The sequence below is a fragment of the Cucurbita pepo genome, chromosome LG10 (genome assembly GCF_002806865.2).
Source record: "Cucurbita pepo subsp. pepo cultivar mu-cu-16 chromosome LG10, ASM280686v2, whole genome shotgun sequence".
Lineage (NCBI taxonomy): Eukaryota > Viridiplantae > Streptophyta > Magnoliopsida > Cucurbitales > Cucurbitaceae > Cucurbita > Cucurbita pepo.
The window spans coordinates 843,650-868,843 of NC_036647.1; the positions used below are offsets into that span (position 1 = coordinate 843,650).

General features: G+C 38.9%; 4 protein-coding genes and 1 long non-coding RNA gene across 5 annotated transcripts; 2 read left to right on the forward strand and 3 right to left on the reverse strand.

The window, feature by feature from the left end:
- Positions 1 to 6,524: 6,524 nt before the first annotated feature.
- LOC111804069 lies at positions 6,525 to 8,058 on the reverse strand. The gene is made up of 2 exons (XR_002816459.1): positions 6,921 to 8,058; positions 6,525 to 6,812 (listed from the first exon to the last, which is right to left on the reverse strand). It is a non-coding gene; the product is annotated as an uncharacterized LOC111804069 (long non-coding RNA).
- Positions 8,059 to 8,303: 245 nt separating this feature from the next.
- On the forward strand, positions 8,304 to 11,115 carry LOC111804068 (ras-related protein RABA1c-like). Its single transcript, XM_023688751.1, has 2 exons — positions 8,304 to 8,635; positions 10,303 to 11,115. The coding sequence occupies exons 1-2, from the start codon at positions 8,415 to 8,417 to the stop codon at positions 10,736 to 10,738; spliced, it is 657 nt and encodes a 218-aa protein (XP_023544519.1). The 5' UTR covers positions 8,304 to 8,414; the 3' UTR covers positions 10,739 to 11,115.
- Positions 11,116 to 12,889: 1,774 nt separating this feature from the next.
- On the reverse strand, positions 12,890 to 13,931 carry LOC111804071. Its single transcript, XM_023688752.1, has 3 exons — positions 13,581 to 13,931; positions 13,332 to 13,478; positions 12,890 to 13,231 (listed from the first exon to the last, which is right to left on the reverse strand). The coding sequence occupies exons 1-3, from the start codon at positions 13,659 to 13,661 to the stop codon at positions 12,938 to 12,940; spliced, it is 522 nt and encodes a 173-aa protein (XP_023544520.1). The 5' UTR covers positions 13,662 to 13,931; the 3' UTR covers positions 12,890 to 12,937.
- Positions 13,932 to 20,636: 6,705 nt separating this feature from the next.
- On the forward strand, positions 20,637 to 22,188 carry LOC111804072 (receptor-like protein 51). The gene has a single exon (XM_023688753.1). The coding sequence runs from the start codon at positions 20,700 to 20,702 to the stop codon at positions 21,984 to 21,986; it is 1,287 nt and encodes a 428-aa protein (XP_023544521.1). The 5' UTR covers positions 20,637 to 20,699; the 3' UTR covers positions 21,987 to 22,188.
- Positions 22,189 to 23,160: 972 nt separating this feature from the next.
- Positions 23,161 to 25,187, reverse strand: LOC111804073 (60S ribosomal protein L11-1-like). The gene is made up of 5 exons (XM_023688754.1): positions 25,097 to 25,187; positions 24,883 to 24,990; positions 24,744 to 24,786; positions 24,437 to 24,632; positions 23,161 to 23,545 (listed from the first exon to the last, which is right to left on the reverse strand). Exons 1-5 carry the CDS (start codon positions 25,097 to 25,099, stop codon positions 23,350 to 23,352), a joined length of 546 nt encoding a protein of 181 aa, XP_023544522.1. The 5' UTR covers positions 25,100 to 25,187; the 3' UTR covers positions 23,161 to 23,349.
- Positions 25,188 to 25,194: the final 7 nt, after the last annotated feature.

Here is a 25,194-nt window from a genome sequence, read left to right on the forward strand (position 1 = left end):
TTTTTTTTTTTTTTTTTTTTTTTTTACACAAGAAATATATGTATTTTAAAACATTAATCTACCTTAAAAGTTTATAAATTTGTAATAAATATCTTTTTTTTTTTTAATATTTAATGCGTAGACCCATACCATTTAAAAATTGTTTTACAAATATCATGGACATATTGAATTGTATAGGATAAATATTTGCGTTACAATCAATAAAGCATTATAAAATCGGACTTTAATATAATTAAATATAAACTTCACCACTTGCGGTTCAAATTGCTACGTGGGCCGGCCCACAACAATATCGAAATCCAATGGGAGGCGAAAGTCCATTTTNCCATTTAAAAATTGTTTTACAAATATCATGGACATATTGAATTGTATAGGATAAATATTTGCGTTACAATCAATAAAGCATTATAAAATCGGACTTTAATATAATTAAATATAAACTTCACCACTTGCGGCTCAAATTGCTACGTGGGCCGGCCCACAACAATATTGAAATCGAATGGGAGGCGAAAGTCCATTTGTTTTGGGCCCTGTCACTCACGTTTTGTCCATCAAAGTGGGCCTTTAAAACGTCGTCGTTCTAGGCATCTTCCTCATGACATGTACTATGGTCACAAATTCCTCGAAAATTTTGACATCCAACCCAAAATTGTTGATGGTCATTGGATTAAACTCACATGGGGTACAATTTTTTACGTGGACAGCGATTGAAAAGGTTCCAGAAGAGACGGTGTCAGCTAATTTTGAGAATGATCATAGATTTATAATGTCTTTTCTTTCGAGATTCATTTCATTTCACCGGATTATGAATACGATGCAATGCAATTTGATTGTCTAGAAGAAGAAGAAGAAGAAAAAAGATGGAGAGGAGAATGAAGCTAAGCCACATAATGGAAGATAATTATCAATCCATGTTTGTACAAGTACTCTATCTATCAAAGAATAAAATCCAAACCCCAGATAATATAATAAATATGTATTATGTGTGAGATCCTGCTAATGGCCAACGCCGGGGCTTGGAACGGACTGTACAAGGTGTCGGGCCGTGAGCTTCTGGTCGAGGACCATGGCATGGCCTTTCTTGCTAGGAGTGGAAGAGGGGACGGTGCCCTTGGGAAGGGCAGCCAGAAAGAGGCTATCCGTTCGGAGGAGTCTGGCGGCGTGTGAAGTGGGAGCAGAGGATGCGAATAGAAGGGTCAAAATGAGTGGCCAAGTGATGAGTGTGGAACAAGCCATGGAGGGAAAAAGGAGAGATTTTTGATTCAGTGATGAGATGGGGTTTTGTTTTGGTGGAGCATTATTTATACAGTTGGAGGGAAGGAAGCTCACTTAGGCGTCGTGCGATTCAAGCAAAGGGTCAATATCAAATGGGTTTGACTATTTGAAAATGGACAGAGAGAGAGAGAAAAAAAAAATGGGGGGTGGAATTCGGTGCGTCGTAAGGTGGCCGCCGACGACAGTAGACGAAATGCAGGTTACAAGTAGTGGAGATAGTCCCCTGTCTCCACGGCAGAGCAGACCCAAATTGAATATCCAGCCCAACCCATAGGAGCTGCGCTGCCGCCATTTACTGCATATCACTCAAACAGAACGGTGAAGTTGCAAGTTCATAACACACAACATCCCTGCCCTTGGTCCCACACTGGCATTCAAATCCATGTTTTTAATTTTGGTTGACATAAGGTAATTCATGATGGCTGTGGGAAAGAAAACTTATATTTTAATTTATGCTTTAATATATATTTAGTTAGGTTGAGGGGATAATTTGGTCAAAGGTCCACATCAACTTTATGTTAAGGTGATAAGTCATATTCGCAAGTAGACTTGCAGAAAAGGTAGTCATAGTGTAGTATTGTGTCCCACACGCTCGAATAATATGAGATTTTGCATTAGTTGGAGAAGGGATAATATGGGCTAGGAGTAAGCTAGGAGTGTTACAAGTACTATACTCTACGTGTATTGGGGCCCTTATGCTTCAAAATTCTACCCATAAGAGGTTCAATTCAAATTGATTTGGTTTGATTATTTTGTAATTGTGGGTGTCAGTTGTAATAAAATAAAATATCCATTTGAATTAATGTAGTTTGTAGTGAAAGAAGAGCAGACATAAGGTGGAATGAAGAAGAGTCATAAATATAGGCTGCTTGAAAGAAAGAAGAAAATTGATGACATTTTCCACCAACAAAACTTCGTGGAAAGCCGCCATTAAAAGGTAGATAAAGAAAGGACATAGACATACAACATGTTTCCTTTGGTTCGAAGAAACACGTTTTTTACCAACAAAAAATAAAAATCGCACATTTTTCGATGTTATTGACGTTGGAATTGTTTTGTTTTTTGTAGGAAAAGTCAAGCGTATAAAGAAAAGCCAAGAACTAACGCCTGGTTTGCCCATACCTCAAAACACACCCACCCTTTTCATGTCCATTCATTTTAATGTATATTAAGATGAGAATCTTAGCCCACTATTCAGACAACCCCTCGTGGCTACTGTTTTTTTTTTTTCTTTTAATTTTCTGATCATCTCCCCGCCCATCATACCTCAATCTTTCTTAGCTTACACTAAAGAGAAACATAAGCAGGGCAGATGCCACCATGATGAAAGTTTGGTTTAGATTCATATGAGAATGAGGCAGATTTGAAGGAGCAAGGTCTGGTTTAGATTTGACACTCAAAAAGAGAAATTTATAGTGATGTGAAAGCAAAGCAAGGGGAAAGAGGTGCGGGAAGTCCAAGATTATGGTTGAAAAAATGAAAAAGGGTGTCGGAGGGTTTGCTGGGAAGAATGCAAGAGGCCCCCATTGTCAACAACAAAGGGGTCGCCGTTTGGACAGGATATACCCATTTTCATGGCCTAATACTCAATCAAAGGATTGAGCTATGTGACGCACGAGTGNTGGCTGTGGGAAAGAAAACTTATATTTTAATTTATGCTTTAATATATATTTAGTTAGGTTGAGGGGATAATTTGGTCAAAGGTCCACATCAACTTTATGTTAAGGTGATAAGTCATATTCGCAAGTAGACTTGCAGAAAAGGTAGTCATAGTGTAGTATTGTGTCCCACACGCTCGAATAATATGAGATTTTGCATTAGTTGGAGAAGGGATAATATGGGCTAGGAGTAAGCTAGGAGTGTTACAAGTACTATACTCTACGTGTATTGGGGCCCTTATGCTTCAAAATTCTACCCATAAGAGGTTCAATTCAAATTGATTTGGTTTGATTATTTTGTAATTGTGGGTGTCAGTTGTAATAAAATAAAATATCCATTTGAATTAATGTAGTTTGTAGTGAAAGAAGAGCAGACATAAGGTGGAATGAAGAAGAGTCATAAATATAGGCTGCTTGAAAGAAAGAAGAAAATTGATGACATTTTCCACCAACAAAACTTCGTGGAAAGCCGCCATTAAAAGGTAGATAAAGAAAGGACATAGACATACAACATGTTTCCTTTGGTTCGAAGAAACACGTTTTTTACCAACAAAAAATAAAAATCGCACATTTTTCGATGTTATTGACGTTGGAATTGTTTTGTTTTTTGTAGGAAAAGTCAAGCGTATAAAGAAAAGCCAAGAACTAACGCCTGGTTTGCCCATACCTCAAAACACACCCACCCTTTTCATGTCCATTCATTTTAATGTATATTAAGATGAGAATCTTAGCCCACTATTCAGACAACCCCTCGTGGCTACTGTTTTTTTTTTTTCTTTTAATTTTCTGATCATCTCCCCGCCCATCATACCTCAATCTTTCTTAGCTTACACTAAAGAGAAACATAAGCAGGGCAGATGCCACCATGATGAAAGTTTGGTTTAGATTCATATGAGAATGAGGCAGATTTGAAGGAGCAAGGTCTGGTTTAGATTTGACACTCAAAAAGAGAAATTTATAGTGATGTGAAAGCAAAGCAAGGGGAAAGAGGTGCGGGAAGTCCAAGATTATGGTTGAAAAAATGAAAAAGGGTGTCGGAGGGTTTGCTGGGAAGAATGCAAGAGGCCCCCATTGTCAACAACAAAGGGGTCGCCGTTTGGACAGGATATACCCATTTTCATGGCCTAATACTCAATCAAAGGATTGAGCTATGTGACGCACGAGTGTCCATTATTTCTGACTTTTGGCCTTCTTTTTGGAAAATTTGTTTGTAACAGGCTGAGCTGTTACCCCATCCCCCACCGTCACCAAAATTTGTTCTTTGAGGGGAAAAATTTAATACAGGAAAACTCAAAAATCTCCAAGAAATTCAATGACCCAATCCACTTCCTCTGCTGTGTGCTTCATACATAATGGACTACCACTTCTCCTGGGCCTGCATCCCAAACTAATTGGATCCATCCAACGACTGGGCCCACTGCACATCAAACTAATCCGGTCTCTGCACCTACCCAACACCAACACCAACACCACCTCGGCCGTACGAAATTTAAGATGGAGTCACAGATCACGTTTGAGAGAAATGTTTTAAAAAGTGTGAGAGAGAAAATGGGTCGAAAATATTTTGAAAGAAATAAATGTTATAAGCTAAAAGATGAAAAATTGACAACTAATCGTATATCTTATAGTACATTTTGGGTCATTTTAGTCATGGCATGTGTAGACATGATTTTGGTGATCAATTATACACCTCGTATTGATACAACNTGACATTTTCCACCAACAAAACTTCGTGGAAAGCCGCCATTAAAAGGTAGATAAAGAAAGGACATAGACATACAACATGTTTCCTTTGGTTCGAAGAAACACGTTTTTTACCAACAAAAAATAAAAATCGCACATTTTTCGATGTTATTGACGTTGGAATTGTTTTGTTTTTTGTAGGAAAAGTCAAGCGTATAAAGAAAAGCCAAGAACTAACGCCTGGTTTGCCCATACCTCAAAACACACCCACCCTTTTCATGTCCATTCATTTTAATGTATATTAAGATGAGAATCTTAGCCCACTATTCAGACAACCCCTCGTGGCTACTGTTTTTTTTTTTTCTTTTAATTTTCTGATCATCTCCCCGCCCATCATACCTCAATCTTTCTTAGCTTACACTAAAGAGAAACATAAGCAGGGCAGATGCCACCATGATGAAAGTTTGGTTTAGATTCATATGAGAATGAGGCAGATTTGAAGGAGCAAGGTCTGGTTTAGATTTGACACTCAAAAAGAGAAATTTATAGTGATGTGAAAGCAAAGCAAGGGGAAAGAGGTGCGGGAAGTCCAAGATTATGGTTGAAAAAATGAAAAAGGGTGTCGGAGGGTTTGCTGGGAAGAATGCAAGAGGCCCCCATTGTCAACAACAAAGGGGTCGCCGTTTGGACAGGATATACCCATTTTCATGGCCTAATACTCAATCAAAGGATTGAGCTATGTGACGCACGAGTGTCCATTATTTCTGACTTTTGGCCTTCTTTTTGGAAAATTTGTTTGTAACAGGCTGAGCTGTTACCCCATCCCCCACCGTCACCAAAATTTGTTCTTTGAGGGGAAAAATTTAATACAGGAAAACTCAAAAATCTCCAAGAAATTCAATGACCCAATCCACTTCCTCTGCTGTGTGCTTCATACATAATGGACTACCACTTCTCCTGGGCCTGCATCCCAAACTAATTGGATCCATCCAACGACTGGGCCCACTGCACATCAAACTAATCCGGTCTCTGCACCTACCCAACACCAACACCAACACCACCTCGGCCGTACGAAATTTAAGATGGAGTCACAGATCACGTTTGAGAGAAATGTTTTAAAAAGTGTGAGAGAGAAAATGGGTCGAAAATATTTTGAAAGAAATAAATGTTATAAGCTAAAAGATGAAAAATTGACAACTAATCGTATATCTTATAGTACATTTTGGGTCATTTTAGTCATGGCATGTGTAGACATGATTTTGGTGATCAATTATACACCTCGTATTGATACAACAAGAGGATAATAAAATCAATCTAACATGAAAGTAAGTAAAAGAGGTTTTGAATGGGAATGTGGTTATGGACAACACGTGTTGGACAAACATGACAAAAACATCAAACAAGTAGCCATAGATAACAGGCAGGCCTTGTATAAGTATAGCCATGAAACTAGACGCACACAATATATTTTATTTTTCTTCCTCATTTAACATATCTAAGTAGAGATGGGTAAGAAAAGCTCTCACCGATAAGTCTACGTGGGTAGATATACTGCAATCATCCAATTATTCAACATGATTAGTGATATTAAAATGATTGAGAGATTTAAGTACAGATGGATTAGTGATATTAAAAGTATGTTAATTTGGAAGAGAGGTTTAATCATCTGTAGCTAATTAATTGATACGCAGCATTGGATGTAATGGCGATGGGATGAGTTAGTGCAGCATAATATAGCGCTGACATACCCAATAATTAATTTTCATGTGCTCACCAACTAATGTTTTTGTTAGAATAATGGTTGTCTGCAGTGGCAAGGTTTGGTCAGGGAGTGGGGGAATGCAGAGAGGCAGAAGTTTCACATGCCAAGAAAACAAAACAAAACAAAAAAGAAAGCACAGTGTTCAACTGGAACTTGAAAGAGTTGGGGTTCAGATTAACAGCTCAAAGAGATTCATGTTAGAGGCTTCAACTATGGATTAGCAACAATCTGTTAATATCAACTATTGAACTTGTACAGAATAAACAAAATAGGAACTGTATTGGGTGGATCTTTTTTTGTCTTCTTGGGCCCTCTCTGTTTTTGTTTTCTACCCTTCAACTGTGAAGCTCCATTATTGATCCCGTAATGGAAGAATGGAAGCATAGCTGTAAAGATGGCAGCTTTCAGATTTGCCTCACAGAGCACCAAAACACCTACAACATATAAACTGCATACATCTAATTCCAGAGAACCCCAGAACCACAAAGACGAATATCAAGAGATTTGTTAGTTCAAATCTGAAGTGAAAGGCAGCATCTTACTCGGAATTTGGAACGACTTTTCTCCTCTCTTTTCCGACGAGAACTCAACACACTCTCTAGTTTCCTATGCAAATCCGCTTGATTGAAAACTTCACCCGAAGCGCTCAGATAAACACTGCGTTGAAGAGGGGGAGACCAGAGGCCGCTTCTCTCGTAATCGAATCCAAATTCTGTGGCATCGAAGAATTTCTGAAGCAATCTGTCTGAAGTGGCTTTGGATACCTTCTGAACTGTGGGAGTATGGGAAGTGGCAATGAAATTAGAAGGTGAAAATGGCAGTTCGGGGATGGACATTGATGGAGTCGGGAACCCAATTGAATTTGAACCCCAGAAAAACAGAGATTAAGATAATGTTATAAAATAAAGGGATCGGTGGTTGAAGAAGACAAAGCAGTGCTCTTTTTCGGAGGTTTAAATGAGATGGGTGAGGAATATTGAAATGGACGTATGTGGCTGTGCACATAATGATAGAGAAGACGTGACTAGCATGATGGTGAATTTGGGCTGTCTTTTTTTCCCCTCATTTGGGTCCAAGGTGTATTATTAATAATAATAGAGCTGTTGGGTTCATTTCATTCAACTTTATTTTGAGAGACACCCCTGTTTGGTGGGCGTGGAAGGCAAAGGAATGACACACCGGAGACTTCAGAATCAAGTGAGCTTATCATTAATGGAGGGTTTGGTTTTGCAGAGATGAAATTGGAGAGTAATGTGTAAAAGGGGTTTAGATCAAAGAGGAAAAGAATTTATTGACCATTCCTTATGGAGGGTTTGAATTGCAACAGATTGAAAAAGAATAGCCATATAATGATTGACCCATTAATGCATTCATGTGACATCAGAGATTCCAGGACTTGGCAAGGCCCTGTTTGGAGCATAAGAAGAACAGGGGAGGAAAATTGGTAAATTGTAATGAATGGATGAGTAGACATATATTCGCTGAAATTTTGGGAGCTTGTTTTTCTTTCTCAAGTACTTACTCTGATGAAAGGATGCCATAAGTGAAGGGTACAAGGGATCAGAATGGCAGCCTAAAATGGTCCGATTCTTTGCTGATTTTGACTTTAGGCATTAATTAGTGGTGGGTGTTGGTTAGTTTGTGGAATCTCTCTGTCTCTCTCTTCTGAAGTTCGTATATTGTATGAAGCAAAAAAAGTGGAAAGGGGTGTCATTAAGACAGTTTTATGGGGTTAATCTTGTCCTGTCCGCTCCTACTTTCAAATTTTGAAAAGGGACAATTTTCTTTGTTGGTTCTGCCATCTCCAGCTGCAGAGCGCGGCTCCTTCGCATTTTTTCTTCAAACAAACAAAAAAAAGAAAAAGGGTTAAATTATTTTTTTTAAAAAAACATAGCTCCGATAAAAAATAAAAGGATTTTTACAGTGAGAGAGATAAAGTCGCGCGATTTGAGGAAAACCCTCTTTCTGTGTGTGTGTGTCTCTCTCTCGCTCCCTCTGAATCTCCAAGGCTCTGTACCTGAGAGGTCTTCAGCAAAATGTCTGCGTACAGAGCTGAAGACGACTACGACTATCTCTTCAAGGTCGTCTTAATCGGAGATTCTGGCGTTGGCAAGTCCAATTTGCTTTCCCGCTTTACCAAAAACGAGTTCAGCCTCGAATCCAAGTCTACTATTGGGGTTGAGTTTGCTACTCGTAGTTTGAATCTTGATGGCAAGGTTATTAAGGCTCAGATTTGGGATACCGCTGGCCAAGAACGGTGATCTTTTCCCCTCCTTGCTTTTATTTGCTCTCTATGTTTCTGGTTTTACATTTTATGATCTGGGTCCTTGTCGTTTTAGGTGGAAATATTGTGCGACATCATGGGCTCTGCTCTTGTTTTATTGTTTATTCTTTCTTGTGTTGCTTCTACTGATTTTGAAATGTGCCTTCCCCTAATATAATTGTTTCTTTTAGCTTCGATTAGTGGTATTTATTATGTTTGTTTGATTTGGGATTATGCTTGTTCCTTTGTTTATTTGGTTCCATAGGTTAGTTGTTGATTGAAATGGGGTACCAGACGGGTTTGGTGGATCTAAAAAAGAGGCTTGTTTGAACTTGTTGAGGATTGTTGATGGGGAGTCACATCGGCTAATTAAGGGGATAATCATGCGTTTATCGGAAACCAAAAGCAAAGCTAGTAGAGTTTATGTTCGAAGTGGGCAATATCATACCATTGTAGAGGTCCGTGATTCCTATCAAAACTTAGGTTACTTATATCTAACCGGATACTTGGTCATCGTGCTAGATGCTTCCTTGTCCATAAAACGGCACAGAGAAAGGAACAAGAGAGATAGCAAATCAAGCCTTCCAATCATATTTTCAATATGGAAAGCTTTTTGATAACTCCAAATGCAATTTTGGTTTGGTAATGCATATGCTAGAAACATGTCTTTATGACTTGAAGCAGGAGCCCTCTTCTCTTAAATTGTAACTCAGGCACGATACGAATTGCACAAGCAAATGCACCAAAAGTTCTTGAGTATGTTAGAAGATTCATTAGCTGTAATGTGAATTTTTGAAAAGCTTACTGTTTCTTTACTTTTCTCTTCCAAGTAGTTGTCTTTCCATTCTTAGCAATAGTGTTAGGCTCTTCCACCTCTATTATGTAAGTGGTTGAGGGTTGGTTTATAAGTGTCGAGAAAAGTTTATCTCTTCCATTAGTATTTGGGGTTGAGTGTGAGATCCCACATCGGTTGGGGAGGTTTATAAGGGTGTGGAAACCTCTTCCTAGTAGATGCGTTTTAAAAACCTTGAGGGGAAGACTGAAAGGAAAGCTCGAAGAAGATAAAATCCGCTAGCAGTGAGCTTGGGCTGTTACATTAAGAGATCAAATGAATATCAATTACTAGTACAGTAAATCTGTTTAACTGGTTTTGAGAGGTCATGTTTGTGTGAAGATCTGTTTCACGGTTTGATGCATATTCCATGTTGATGTAGAGATGGTTGACATGGGGTGTTGTATGAGACTATTTCTATGAGAGCCCACACAGGTTGGAGAGGGGAACGAAGCATTCCTTGTAAGGGTATAGAAATCTAACTTTGAGGGAAAGTCCAGAAGGAAAAGCGCAAAAAGGACAATATTTACTAGCGGTGGTGGGCTTAGGTGGTTACAGTTTCACCTCTTGTACGGGTTTTTGAGGATGACAGAGCCCATTAATGCTAATATCCTGGATGTTCTGCAGCTAAGATTTATGCTTAGTGTCTTGTTTATCTGGAAAAAGTGGCCCAATTCTCTTTTCAACGAGTGAGGGATGGTCATGAAAGATAGTTTAGAGTGAACGTACCTGTATGACAGACTTTAGACTTAGTTTCATCTCAAAATCTGCACTTGCTTTACTTTGCCACATCTCTCGTCTCTGTCACCTTAACTCCTCAAGTTCACAGGTATAGAGCGATTACGAGTGCTTACTATCGAGGAGCTGTTGGTGCCCTGATTGTGTACGACGTTACACGACATTCCACATATGAAAATGTTGAGAAATGGTTAAAGGAGTTGAGAGATCATACAGATCCCAACATTGTAATAATGCTAGTTGGCAACAAATCAGATCTTCGCCACCTTGTGGCAGTCTCAACTGAGGATGCAAAATCATTTGCTGAGACAGAGTCCCTCTACTTCATGGAAACCTCTGCTCTTGAAGCCATGAACGTGGACAACGCCTTTGCTGAAGTGCTTACACAAATTTACCACATAGTGAGCAAGAAGGCTATGGATGCTAGCGACGACGCTGCTGCATCAGCCGTTCTAGCGAAAGGGGAGAAGATCGATATCAGTAAGGACGTCTCCGAGGTCAAGAAAGGCGGTTGCTGTTCCAGCTAAACTACCAATCTGAAGTTGCTGCAGCAGTCAGCTGGTTGTCTCGTCGCTCGACATCTATTTTAACTTTTGTGTTACATATAGTAAGTACACCGTGATGTGAAATTTTTTTCCAGGGATGCATAGAGTAGTAGGGGATTCATGGGGATTGGTTTGATGTATCTTAGTGTCTTAACCACCGATACCTTAACTTCTGATGCCAAAAGTAGCGATGCTTAAGCTGGTATATTTGCCAGTTGGGAATTACAGTTTATACTCATTTGACTTTGAGGGAGTTTGTTTCCACGTAGTGAATTGTGAAGTGTTATGGACCTTAGTTTCAAGACCAAGATTTGTTTAATCTGTTTGTATGAACTATAACAGTCAACCCCTATTGGGAGTCAACATCCTCGCTCGCTGACACCCTCCTATTAGATATTCTTCTTCTTTGGTCCGTTATATATAATTGGTCTGTTAGGGACAAATTTTTACTCTTATAAGGAATGTTTAAGGAATGTTTTGTTATCCTTTATAAGAGACGTGGGATCTCACAATTTATAATAACCCAAGTCCACTGATAGCCGATATTGCTACTATGGTCTGTTACGTATCGCACTATCTATTAGGGAGAGGTTTTCACACCTTTATAAGCAATGTTTCGTGCTACTATGGTCTGTTACGTATCGCACTATCTATTAGGGAGAGGTTTTCACACCTTTATAAGCAATGTTTCGTTCCTGCACTATCTATTAGGGAGACAATCTCATTTGTCTGTTAGGGACAAATTTTCACTCTTATAAACTTTTCACTCTTATAAGGAATATTTTGTTCTCCTTTATAACCGACGTAGGATCTCACAAATTGTAATAGCCCAATTTTGTTCTCCTTTATAACCGACGTAGGATCTCACAAATTGTAATAGCCCAAGTCCACTGTTAGCAGATATGGTGCTATTTCACAATCCCATTTTCTTGGGGGTCAGTGGAGATCTCATAATTTGTAATAGCTCAAGTTCACGGCTAGTAGATATTGCTGCTATAGTCTGTTACGTATCGCCCTATCTGTTAGAGAGAGGTTTTCACATCCTTTATAAGGAATGTTTCGTCCCCTTTTACAACCAATGTGGGATTGGTCCCCTTTTACAACCGATGTGGGATTTCACAATCCCATTTTCTTAGGGGTTAGCGTTCTCGCTGGCACACCTTGAGTGTCTGGCTTTGATACCATTGGTAATAGCTCAAGATCATCACTAGTAGATATTCTTTGCTATGACCTGTTATGTATCGCTGCATCTGTTAGGGAGAGATTTTTACACTCTTATATTTCGTTCCTCTTCGCAATGACCTGTTATGTATCGCTGCGTCTGTTAGGGAGAGATTTTTACACCCTTATATTTCGTTCCTCTTCGCAATCGATGTGAGATCTCACAATCCACTTCCCTTGGGTACCAACGTCCTAGCTGGCACACCGACCCATATACATAAGATAGAAAACTGAAGCTATGAAGCTGAAATAGATGCTAGATTAGAGCAGTAAATTATGGTGAAACTGTGTGGTCCATTTGGCGCAATTTTATTCAGAAGGTGGAGCGAACAAAGCATTAGAGGCCAACCAAATCATTGTTTATGCCACCCTACCCAAATCAAACTTTATATATTTTTAATAATAAAGTTCAAAAGCTTATCAGTATCGGGTGTCACGGGTCGAATCTTTGGTGGGTCTCATATTGGGCCTCACTCTCAAATATCTTTTGACCCGGATTCTTTTGGATCCTCTTTTCCTTAAACCTCGGCCCATTTTTAACTGATTTTAAGGAAATCAATTTTACTTTATTAAATTTATTTCCGTACAAAACATGTCATGATTATATTACTTTAAAAATAATAATAATGATGAATATATTAAGTTTGATTAGCAGAGACATCGAATTTTAACATTTCGTTAAATAATAATAATAATAATAATAATAATAATAATACTTTTAATGTTAATTTTAAAATATTATTAGTGCAATAATTTAGAATCTAATTTAATATGCTCCATATTTACTGGCTGTTTCAGTTTCAGCCTCTTCCTTCCAAAACCACTCTGTTTTTTCCCAAACCACTCTGTTTTTTTTTTTCCAAAACCACTCTGTTTTTTGAATTTGCAGGAAAGAAAGAAGAATACAAGAGATTGCGATGGAAAGAAACACTCTCATTCAACTGATAGCTTAGGAAGTGACTAAATTTCATCATCTTTCTCAGGAGTTTCTTTCTGCTGCTGATTTGCAGCCAATGATTTTCCTTCAATGGCTGCATTAATAGCTTCAGTTATATCACTTATGTTAAGTGATTGTTCATCTTCAGCGACAGCAATGGCTTCCATGGAAAAACATTCACTACACGAAACTTTAGCTTGCAGAACATTAAGACCCATTTTGTCAAATGCTTCCAATACTGTAACCAATCTGTCCCCTCCCTTTTCGCATCTCACTTTCACTCTGAACTCTTCTCCGACCTTCTCAACCTTCACTTCCTGCTTTCAAGCATTCATAAACCATTTAATTTGCTGTAATATATATATTAACTATTAGGAAGAATTTGAATTGTTTAAAAGAGGGAGGGAAAGGAAGGACCTTAGGGGCATGAATTTGCTTTACAGAGTTTAAGTATTCTCTTTTCATGGACAATAGATTTGAATACTCTCTCTCAATTGCTTCCAGCTTGAGCTTGAGCTTATGAAGGAAGAGAACAGCATTCCAGAACTCACTGCTCTGTTTTCCCTGCATAAACAGAGGACTTGATAACTAATGGCCCAAACAAACTGAAGTGACAAAACAGAGACAAAAAACATAACCAAAACAGAATGTTTTAGGAATTATTACAGAGGATTGGTATGTGGGTAGTGATCGAACAAGGCGTAGCTTCTTGCGTGAGTCGAATCTTTTCTGAAACGTAGAAACCATGTCTGTGTCTCTGTTTGGCTTGAACTTGCTTACCAATTAAGACAAGTTAGTGAAGAATATGACCTGAAATGAAGGGTCTGGCTTTTTATAGCATAAAAAGTTGGGGGGGTGTGTGTTTTGAAAGGCCAGATCGAAATAATCACTCAGCTACTTTCCTGTTGTTGTCATGTGAACTCGAAAACAGAGGAACCCCATCTCTCCAAACTTATTCGTACGTAAATACTTCAATGCTTACACACATATATACAGGACAAGGAGGTATGTGGGGATTAAAAATAAGGTTGGAGATTTCTTTTTCTCCTTTATTTTTTGCTTCCCTCGTTATGAGTTCGTACTCTACATGTTTAAAGAGGATACCTTTAACTTTTATTTTTCTTTTTCTTCTCAATTTAAGAGATGGGAAAAGCAACTACAATCAATAGTACGACATGTATAGTGCTTGTCCTCGGGTCTAATGTTGTCTGCCAAGTACATTGCTTGCTGTGGCTACCTCCATTTATTTTCCACATTACCATTTTAGATATCCCTTTTTCTCTTTTTGTAATCTTGTGTGTGTGCTTTAATGACGTGCTCTGTCTCCTGTCACTCAAAGCAAAGGCTCTTCCAAATTGGCAATGGCAATGGAAATGGAAATGGGGAGTTAAAAATGTAGAAAAAGTTGAAGAGGAAAGTCCAAAGGTTAGGGAGAGGATGTGGGAAGTGAGTAAATGAAGCATATTGTGGGGAAGAAGACAAGAAAACAGAGCACATAGTGGGGGTTTGTCAATATCAGTGAATAAGGGAGACATGCATGGGCAGGGCAGGGCAGGGCAGAACAGAGCAAAGGGGAGGAGGGCTTCACAGTTCACAGTTCCCAGTTCCCAGTTCACTCACGGGGTTCCCCAATTAGCTGCCATCGATTGTATATTGTAATGTAATGTTATGTTGCTTTGTAAAAATGGAAGGCAATAGCAACAGAAATGGGTCACATGTTCTGACACTTAATTTTTGGACTCTGTTTTATTCTTTATCGTTCTATCTACTTCGGGTGTACCCAAAGCAAAACAAAACAAAAGAAAAAGAAATCCTGAGCCTTTCAGCCTTTGGATGTAATGATATATCAAACAAATTAATCCCACCTGCTCTGATCACTGTTGGGCCATCTCTTAGCCTTCCCCTTCTCTATACGCACCCTACTCCTATTTTCCCCTGCCTTTTCTCTCTGTTTCTTCCTCCTTATAAACCACACTTTATTCTCTCCTCTCAGAAACTAATCCCTCGATTATGCTACTCTTTATTACTGTTTTTGCTTCTGTCAGTGGACAAAAATTTGAAATGCTTTGGCCTTACCCATATGGACTTTTCGAAAATTCTGTATGCCTCTGTTTTTCTTACCAAGATTTAATATTCTGTTAGACAGGAAGTTGGAATCAAAGTTTTGATTTTTATTTTCGAAGAGAATGATATTTAGGCGTTGTTTGTTTGTTTGTTTGTTTTGAACCATTTTCATTCTCGTAGGCTAGGCACTGCGCTACACAGGTAGGGTGCCAAATTTGTCTGTCCAATGGGAATGAAAATGGTCCTGAATGGGGAGTAGTTAATACATTCTTTAACAGGATGAGTAGCAAACTGGAAAAAAAGGTTTGGGCTTGTGGGGGTGGAATGAGATGATTTTGTTTAAAGCAAACACACACATGTGAACCTCACATTATTGCTTATTAACAAAACAGTGAGCACATAAAGGCAAAAAGGCAAAAAGAAACTCTGGATTTTAGTTTGCAATTTGTAAGCACGCAGCTTTTTGTTGGGTTACGTACTACTTCTTGTTTTTCTACGCTTCAATTATTTTCAAACACCCCTTTTCTTTCTTCATCATACTCTCTCAACCCCTTATGAAACCGCTTCACCATTCTTCTTTTCTTGTCGTATGCTGTTACGAATCACGGATCTTCACAATGATATGAAAATGTGTTCTGTACTTATAAATAAACCTATGATCAACCTCTTAATTAGTTAAGGTGGGACTACTCTCCCAACAATCCTTCTCTCGAACAAAGACCATCATAGAGCCTCCCCTGAGGCCTATGAAACTCTCGAACAACCTCCCCTTAATTAAGGCTTGACTTCTCTCTAGAGTCTTTGAACAAAGTATACCCTTTGTTCGAAACTTGAGTCACTTTTGAGCACTCCTTCGAGACTCATAACTTCTTTATTCGACATTTAAGGATTCTTTTAACATGACTAAGTTAAGAGCATGACTCTCTAATACCATGTTATGGATTACGGACCTCCACAATGGTATGATATTGTCCACTTTGAGCGTAAGCTCTCGTGGGTTTGATTTTGGTTCCCCCAAAAGCCTCGTACCAATGAAGACGTATTCCTTAGTTATAAACTCATGATCAACCCCTTAATTAACACTTCCAACTGGAACTCAAAACCTTGAATCACAAACATTCATGGTATGATTAGGAGGAAGGAAGAATATATATATATATATGTGTGTGGTAGAACAGTTGAATGGCAGGGCAAGTCTCTTTTGGCAGATGAACCCAACTTATTGAATGATGTGTCTGCCAAAGGAGGTCCGCCCTCTCATTCATCTCTACCCCTGAAAGAGTAATGCTTGGTGTGTTGAGAGAGTTGGGTGTGGATGGAGGTGAGATTTAAAGGCTCCATGATTCGCACATAAGGCCTTGAATATGCCTGAGGCCGTACCAGTGTGTATAGTGTAGCCCATTTCACATATATGCTTTTGGATCATTCTTGGGATAATATTTGGAACTTCTTCTTTATACTTTGCTTCCACTTTCATGTGTATGTTGCCATCATATCTTCATCATATCTTCATCATATCTTCATCATATCTTCATCCTTCCCACTCACTAGGGTTCATCATATCTTCTACTTTCAGTTTATAATGTTCTTAGTTTCTGATGTTGCCACATGTTCATGAGACTATGTACCTCTTGATTGCATGAGGAAGTCACCCTAACATCTTATACAGTGCCTTAAGTGCCTCACCACCTTCATCCATAGTACACCCAACAACTTTGTTTTTGGAAATCTCAACCTAGGGACATAACGATAATTTTACTATAACATACATGCATTTCATATTTATCCACTAATTACCCTTTCGAGGTCCTTAACATGCATTACCTAACCACCTAAGGTAAAGAATGCTTGTATGCTAGCACGTTCTAGCGATTCTTACAAGTATTACTTGTCTAAAATCCGTGTGGTTTACTTACATCGATGATGTGTGTGTCTTCCCGAGCTAGCTTTCTGCTTGTTAGAAACTTCAAAATGTCTAAAACCTCTATTTCAAATGTTATCATCGGTGCAATCGACTCTTTTGTCAAAATTTCAAGATTTTCAAACCAGTTTTCGATTATTTTCTATTTTCTTTGAATTTTCCTAACTTTCTATATACAACTTGAATTAACGTAGGTTGTTCACAACAGTTGTAGAATTTTAATCCATCTTTACTAAGATATAATTCTCATAATTTTTAGTCAATCACACCCACAAATAATCGAGTCCAAAGATCGCCAAAAATTAAGACTTACAAAGATCTTCAGCTTTGATGTTCATCAGAATTCAACTTTCTAGTTCGAATCAACTCAAACTTCTTTCACAAAACTTGTGTAAAATCCATCCAACATAATTCTAAGAACAACTCTTGAATTTGAAGAAAACCCACCAACCATATTTTCCGTTCTTCTTTGATTCTTGACAGAATTGAGTGATTCAAAAGCCCGTAATGGTTCTTCCGAGTCGACTGAGCAATTCTTAAGAAGAAACTCTGTCTAAAGAAGAAACTCTGTCAAATGTTAACTAACTTTCTCTCTCTAACTCTCTCTGTCCACAATGTTTGAGCCCTAGTGTTTCTTATTCTTTTCCTTAACTAATAAAGAACCCTAACTAGGAATAGTTGGTAAAAATGACAAAATAGGTCAAAAATGAAAAATTAGGTTTTAAATTTATGTTCCCGAGGTTGTTACAATGGAAATTGGTGAAAACCAAATAAAATTTAGTATTGGCCCAACAATACAGTTTTACAACCATTTTTGAACAGTCCCTACAACAACAACTACTACTCCAATCAGTTGAGAGCTTCCTTTTGGTCACAGACTCGAGCAGCCTCAATCAGTGACACCTCATTCCGGCAACTGCATGCACCCAACTCCTTTTGGGTAAGGATTATATGGCAGAGTCTTCTATAATTCGAGTGCCTCCCTTGGATCATCTGTATTAACAACAACACTTACACACAGGTAGTATAAACATGCGACTATGGGTGTGTAGCTGAGCGGAATTGCAGGGCAAGTCTCTTTTGGCAGAAGCAGAAGCAGAGTTTTGTTAATATCATCTCTGCCAATAGAGACTCGCACTGTTATTCTTGGCTACCCCTTCTCCAAATTCATCATCCTTGAGTTGGTTATGTGTTTCCAACCACCCTCCTCCTCCTTGGCTGTATTTAAACGCTCTGGGATTCGCACATTGAGTTGGATATGCTATCACTCTCACACTCTCACTGTATATCCACAGGATCATTCTCTGCATTCAATTTTCTTCTTCTTAGGCAAGGGGGCGCATCTCCTTTTCCCCCAAATTGACTCTTTCATTTGTATTTATGTTTATATTTCCAAACGAATATGGAGATTTTTCGTAAAGATCTATATTCCCTGTCCATAGAGTTGAAGCTCTCAAGTGTTGGATATGCTTCTTTCTTACAAAGAGTATATGCCACTGCCACTCCCACTGCCTCTGCCAGCTGCTCCCCTTTCCTTTAGGCCTCTTCTTTTCTGCCTCTCTGCTCCTGATTCCTTTACTTTTTAAGCCTTTTAAGATCACAACCTTTGCCTCATTTACTTCAACATCAGCACCAGAAGAGCAGAGTTTTAGGGGATATTTGAAGGTTGAGGAACAAAGATTATTTAGATCATACCCATTAAATATAACATTTAATGCTTCCTTTTTTCAGTATCTGATGTTGGTGCGTTGGTCAAAATGGAATCCACCACCAACACCCACATCAGACCATTGTTTTACCCCCCTCCTTTTGCTCATAGTACTATTGTGATATCACAAGTAGGTGGGTTTGATTCGAGACAAAACAAAATCTTCTTTGCGTTTTAAAACTTTGAGAGTAAGCTAAAAGCTAAAGAGGCCAGTATCTATTAGTATTGGGCCTTGTGCCGTTTAGAAATAGTATTGTTATCGAGCGAGCCTCCATAGAGATGGATTGTGAGATCCCACGTTAGCTTTGAAGAGGGGAACAAAGGCTATTACATGTTGAGGATTATTGGGAGTGAGTCCCACGTTGGTTAATTTAGTGGAAGATCCTCGGTTTATAAGTGAGAAATACTATCTTCATTGGTACGAGGCCTTTTGAGGAAGCCCAAAGTAAAGTCATGAGAGCTTATGCTCAAAGTCGACAATATCATACAATTGTGGAGAGTCGTGATTTCTAACATGTTATCAGAGCCATGCCCTAAACTTAGTCATGTCGATAAAATCCTCAAATGTCTAACAAAGAATTGTGGGTCTCGAAGGTGTAGTCAAAAGTGACTAAAGTGTCGAACAAAGGATGTACTTTGTTCGAGGGCTCCAGAGAAAGGAGTCGAGCCTCGATTAAGAGGAGGCTATTCGAGAGCTTCACAAGCCTCAGGGGAGGTTTATAGTGTGCTTTGTTCGAGGGGAGGATTGTTGAGGATTGTTCATGAGAGCTTATGCTCAAAGTGGCCAATATCATACCATTGTGAAGAATCGTGATTCCTAACATTACAAATAGAGAGGAGAGGAGTCATACGTTTAGAAGCTAAGGAGAAGATGAGAAGGAATAACTCAGAAGCAAGCAGCAAAGGCAATTAGGAAATTAAAACCAAAAGTGTGAAAGTATGTATGAAACGGCGGAGAAGCGCTGCGTTTAGAGAACACGGTGGGTCCACCAAAATAAAAATGAAATGCATGCTTTTATAAATTATTATTATTATTATTATTTTGGTCAATTTTAATAACTAGTTTTCCAAAATAATAAAATGGAGATAATTGTTGATTTACTAATTTATTTATTAAATCGAGTAAATTATTGTTTATTCAGTCAACCTTATTTTGAGTTGACTTTCAAAACCCTAAACCAGCTGTCAATTAAAATCCTTTTAATAAACCTAACTGATTCACACTTGCCTTTTTTTCTTAACCACACATGTTCCTAAATTTGCGACTAAAATATTAATTCTGAAGCATACCATAATCCTAATTATAAACGTGGTCTCTCCAACAAAATTCAACTATTTTAGGTGGTTGTTTTGACTATTTTGGTGTTCATATATAAATAAATAAATAAATAAATAAATAAATAAATAATGACAATCCCCACTTTGTCCAGGCAACACAGGGTTTCAAGTTTCTTCTTCAGTCCCTCACTAATGGAAGCGGAGAAGGTTTTGAATTTCTACGATTGGGTCTGGTTCCGGCGCCCTATCTTCCAAAAGGAATCGACTTTTCCATGTTCTTCCAGTTCTGAAGCGAACCCAGATGGTGAAAATGGCGTTAAGGCGTTAGAAGAAGCAATCTCCACGTCTGGTTCTGTTTCACCCAATTCGGTGAAGGGATTTAAGGATGTGGGGTTTGTTTTTTCAGAGGAAGAAGAAGAAGAAGAAGAAGAGTCAAGGATCTCGAGAGCTTATCTATCAGAGGTATGGGAAATGTTAGCTTTGGATAGAAGAAGAGAAGAAATAAGTCCATTGTTAAAGAACTGGAAGCTGCCTTCCATGAGGAGTGAAACTGACATGAAACAAAATCTTAGGTGGTGGGCTCATACCGTTGCTTCCACTGTTCAATAATGGCTCTCTCTCTACTGTATACTGTATGGGCCTCAAAAGGCCCAGGGGGCATCTTAGGACAAAAGATGACACGTTCCCTAAAAGCTCTCGATTGGTGGGCCATCGTCTTCACTTCCTCTGTTTCTCTTCTCTTATTCTTCTCTCACCCCTCACTCTGTTTCTCTTCAATATCAAACCCCTCTCTCCCTCTTAACTCAATGCTCCCATGATGATACTCAAACAACCCTCGTCATTTCCATGTCCTCTCTTTCTCTTCCTCTTTCTCATCACATCCTCTGTTTCCTCATTCCTCTCCCCCACCGCCGCCCCGACCTCCTCCCCATTGCCGCCTTCGTCCTCCTCGACCCTCGACCCGAAGCAACTTAGAGCCCTTCAATCCCTTAACATTCCCACTTCTAGAGACCCATGTTCGCCGTCCTCTCTTCGTAATGTCACTCTCTGCGACTCCTCTGCCCCCTTCCGCCACCTTCTTTCCCTACGCCTCGCCAACTGCTCCGACGACGTTGCTTTGTCCTTCACTGCCCTCAAATCCCTCTCCACTCTTCAATCTTTCCAGTTCCTCAACTGCCCCATTTCCCCCATTCGCTTCCCTTCTGATCTCGCCACTTCCCTCCGCTCCTTCACTTGCATTCGCAGTCTCCGTAAGCTTACTGGCGTTTGGCTTAGCCGCCTCCGGAACCTCACTGATCTCACTGTTTCCCATGTCTCTATTACTGCCTCTGGCCCTTATGTCATTGTTGGCAATATGAAATCTCTCAGGTCTCTTACCGTTTCTCACGCCAATCTCACGGGTTTTGTTCCTAAACACCTCAATCGGAACCTCACCCATGTCGACTTTTCCGGCAACAAGCTCAGGGGGAAAATACCCACCTCCATTACATTGCTTGAAAATCTCGAGACCTTGGATTTATCGTTAAATTGGCTCAAGGGCGAGATCCCCTCTTCAATTGGGGACTTGATTTCGCTGCAAAACTTGTCGTTAGCATCCAACTCACTGTCGGGATCGATCCCGGAGTCTTTTTCAGCCATCCCAGGGCTAGTTCATATTGATTTGGGTTCAAACCAGTTGAATGGGACCATTCCCAGGTTCATTTCTGAAATGAGAAGCTTGAAGTACTTGAATCTGGAGAACAATGAGTTTCATGGGGTAATTCCTTTCAACGAGTCATTCATCAAGGGGTTAGAGGTGTTCAAGATTCAGGGGAATAACAATCTATGTTATAACCATTCGATATTATCGTCAAAGTTGAAGCTCGGCATTGCTCCTTGTGACAAACATGGTTTGCCGATATCCCCACCGCCGGCTAAAGACGACGGCGACGATTCAATGGCGGATGATAGTGGGAGTGATTATGATGGGAATGATGTTAGTCACAAGGAGGCTAATCATCATCACGGGCCCAACAAGGTAGTTCTTGGAGTGGCAATTGGGCTTTCTTCCTTGGTATTTCTCATTGTTTTCTGGATTCTCTTGTCCAAGTGTTGTCGTTGAGATTATTTCTCATTATCCCTCATTGTTTTCTCGGTTCTCTTGAAGTTGGATTAGAGTTAGAAGCATCATTGTTTAATTACACACATATTACACTTGTCAATGGGATTTTTGTTCAATGATTTATTTATTTTCTCAGCTTTATGGAGAAATCTCTCTAAAAAAAATGTAATTCATAATGAGAGAAATGTTATCTTCAGTTTTGTACTTTGCTTACATTAGAAGCATATCCATTTTGTAATAAAAAAAACGAAAATGTGTGGCCCAGTGTTGTTTAATTTGTCTTGAATATATGCTTAATTGGTGAATGGGATAATGAGTTGATGAAGCTAAAGAAAGATTCTGTCTTAAACCATACAATCAATCTAGTAGAAGCAAAACAGAATGGATTGTAAGATGGGTTAGCGGGGCGATTGGGGAATAGGGTAGGCAATTAGATTAAGAATGATGAAAAAGTAGTGGGAGTAGAGTTGAAGGGCCCCCCCCCCCCATTTTGATGATATGGGGTCACAGTTTGCTTATGGAATGCGTATGTCAATCAACCTTTGCTTCAAGTCACAGAAGAGAGTTGTCTGGGACCCTAATGTTTTCATGATCAACCCCATAAATATAAACATTATTCTATCCTCCTTAGATTTATAAGCGGCATAATTATAATGTGGTGGGGGGTGGAAGAAGGGCTTCCATGTCCGAAGGGGCAAGGCACCAGAATCACCTACCCATGTTCGTTGAACGGGTTCGAAATTTATGTAATTCAATAACAAAAATGGCATCAGCCGGCCAAGATTGTGCAAGTTATAACATTGCAATTCAGGAGTGAAATTTAGGTCAGAAACAAGTTTGAGAAGAAATAAACCAATCGATCAGTCAAATTAATGTTGGGATGCTTAACAAATGAAGGGAGGCGACTGATAGGTGATGGAAGAACCACTGCTGAGAACGCCTGCAGGAGTTGTACTACTCGGGAGGGAGGAATAGGCCAGGTGATGCAAGTAAAGGTAATTTTTTAGAACTTTTTAAAATTTAAATCCCGTCTTGGTCTCGCACGAGAAAAAAGGTAGGGAGGTTTACGGAATTCTAGTTGGGGTGAGAAGTTAAAAGAGAACTTTTATCTAGAGGTTTGATGTTAGTTTAGAGAACGAAACACTTCTACTAAAAGCCAGCTAACGTACTATGGTTTCATAACAAAACAATTGGCACCCTATCAACCAAAAAAATTGTATACTGAGTTGAAACAAAGTACACTATAGAATAAGAAATGCTTAAACTCTCCTTAAAAAAGAAATAGCTCTGACAGACAAATCTTAAAGTACTAAACACATTGCCAAAATTTGAACATGCCATCAAAGATAGTAGAGAACCTTTTCTAGGATATATTTTGAGACTTGTTCAGAATAACTCCTTCATATTTGACTTGGAACCACTTCATGGCATCCTCTTTAGTGACTCTATGCTGAATTCCAACACTTGATTTGCATCTACGGCGACGACCTACACGGTAACCTGGTCGTTCCAGAACAACATAGAAGTCCATACCATAAATACCCGTAGAAGGATCATACCTGTAGCAAAGTTTGAAAAAGAGGAGTTTAGAACAAGAGAAACTAAATTACTTGTCAGTTTAAACTGTTTTACAATAATATTTCATTGTCACAAAACTCGTAGGTGCCAGCATTTGCACCACCGAACTCTTCTTGCATAAAAAATTACTCCGAGAATAGAAAAATGTGGCATTGAGATACACATGATATACCAGAAAGTTATTTGAAGACAATGAACGTCAGTGATGAACTCAAAATAGTTAAAGCCTCGAGAAATGAAAGCTGAGCATTTGTAAAGTTGGACTAAAGGTGAATATTCTCCTTGGTTTTGGTTCAAGATCGATATAAATAAGACACTGAAATATATGTTGGACATCACTTCGCAGATAATTTGAGATCCTACAACATCATTATCCAACAGCATCAAGTACGTTTGCATTTAGTTCGTATCTCTCTCCAAAGCTTACACAATCCATGCTTTATATGAATGAAAGTTTCTATCTTAGTTATATAAATCCCAGCATAGAACAGGTGTGTATGACTTGGATTGGTCTGTCACAATAATTTTTGTGCGCACAACAGTTGAAGAACCCATGTTCTGAATCCAACTACGGGTCAGACAACGAAGCAAATCCAATCACAGATGCAAAGTATGATTATTATAAGCCAACTGGCGGAACTAAGTTATTATAGTTCTAAAATTAAAATTCCTCAATTCCCTCTCTTCTTCTTAAGTATTTCACGAAGGTTCTATGAGCACACTTGCATATTATAAGCCGAAATCCTGATTTGTACAAAGTCTATATTAATCAGCATCATCAACAAACAAAACCGTTACAAGAAAAATAAACAATAACAAGATGGTAAGAAAAAAATCACTGAAAAATACAAGAGAAATGTTAGACAACTCACTTAATTCCGAGATCAATATGCTCCTGAATTCCGAAACCAAAGCAACCAGTATCGCTAAAGTTCCGGCGCAATAGCTCATACTCCTTAACCTTCAAACCACTCTCAAGAAGCTGCATTGCTTTATCACCCCTCACGGTCACATAACACGCGATCTTTTCGTTACGCCTGATCCCAAACGATCGAACGGTATACCGAGCTATTTCAATCACAACATTCCAGCAAGACATGCCCACAAATTTCAGGAAATGAATGAAGAAGATAGAAACGGGAATTCATAACAGTGACTAAAAGGTAAAGGTAATTATACCCTTGGAAAAGACTGGAGATTGCCCACTGAGCTGCTCGAGCACCTAAAGTACAAAAAGAAATACCATAATCATTGTTAAGATTTTACAGAAATTATACAGAAAAGAACCGAATGGACAAGTAACAGACGGTAAAGAAACCTTTGCGGCTCTGGTAAGACGATCACCACTTTCACCAACAGAGATGTTGAGAACGAGTTTTTGGACTTTGATATCGCGCATAGGATTAGATAGCTTCTTCTCTGACGCCTGAAATGCAATGTTGTACAGTCAAACTAAATTAGAAATCTAAACACGCAAAAACGTATTGGATGCTTGAATCCAAACCAAAATCAAACGAAAGAGGTGGAGGTACCATTAAAGCCGTCTCGAAGTTCAGAGCAGAAAACGAAGCTCGGGAAGGAGACAAGTGCGAGAAGAGTAAATGCTAGGGTTTTAAAGCTATTAATACTC

What these genes read in the sequence shown, in the direction of transcription:
- LOC111804068 (XM_023688751.1), top strand. Translation starts at nt 8,415, where the DNA reads ATGTCTGCGTACAGAGCTGAAGACGACTACGACTATCTCTTCAAGGTC. An exon ending in GATACCGCTGGCCAAGAACG is followed by an intron (nt 8,636 to 10,302) that starts GTGATCTTTTCC and finishes TCAAGTTCACAG; the next exon opens with GTATAGAGCGATTACGAGTG.
- LOC111804071 (XM_023688752.1), bottom strand. Translation starts at nt 13,661, where the DNA reads ATGGTTTCTACGTTTCAGAAAAGATTCGACTCACGCAAGAAGCTACGC. An exon ending in TACCCACATACCAATCCTCT is followed by an intron (nt 13,479 to 13,580) that starts GTAATAATTCCT and finishes CTGTTTATGCAG; the next exon opens with GGAAAACAGAGCAGTGAGTT. An exon ending in AGCAAATTCATGCCCCTAAG is followed by an intron (nt 13,232 to 13,331) that starts GTCCTTCCTTTC and finishes GCTTGAAAGCAG; the next exon opens with GAAGTGAAGGTTGAGAAGGT.
- LOC111804072 (XM_023688753.1), top strand. Translation starts at nt 20,700, where the DNA reads ATGATGATACTCAAACAACCCTCGTCATTTCCATGTCCTCTCTTTCTC.
- LOC111804073 (XM_023688754.1), bottom strand. An exon ending in ATCTCCAGTCTTTTCCAAGG is followed by an intron (nt 24,633 to 24,743) that starts GTATAATTACCT and finishes TGATTGAAATAG; the next exon opens with CTCGGTATACCGTTCGATCG. An exon ending in CATATTGATCTCGGAATTAA is followed by an intron (nt 23,546 to 24,436) that starts GTGAGTTGTCTA and finishes ACTTTGCTACAG; the next exon opens with GTATGATCCTTCTACGGGTA.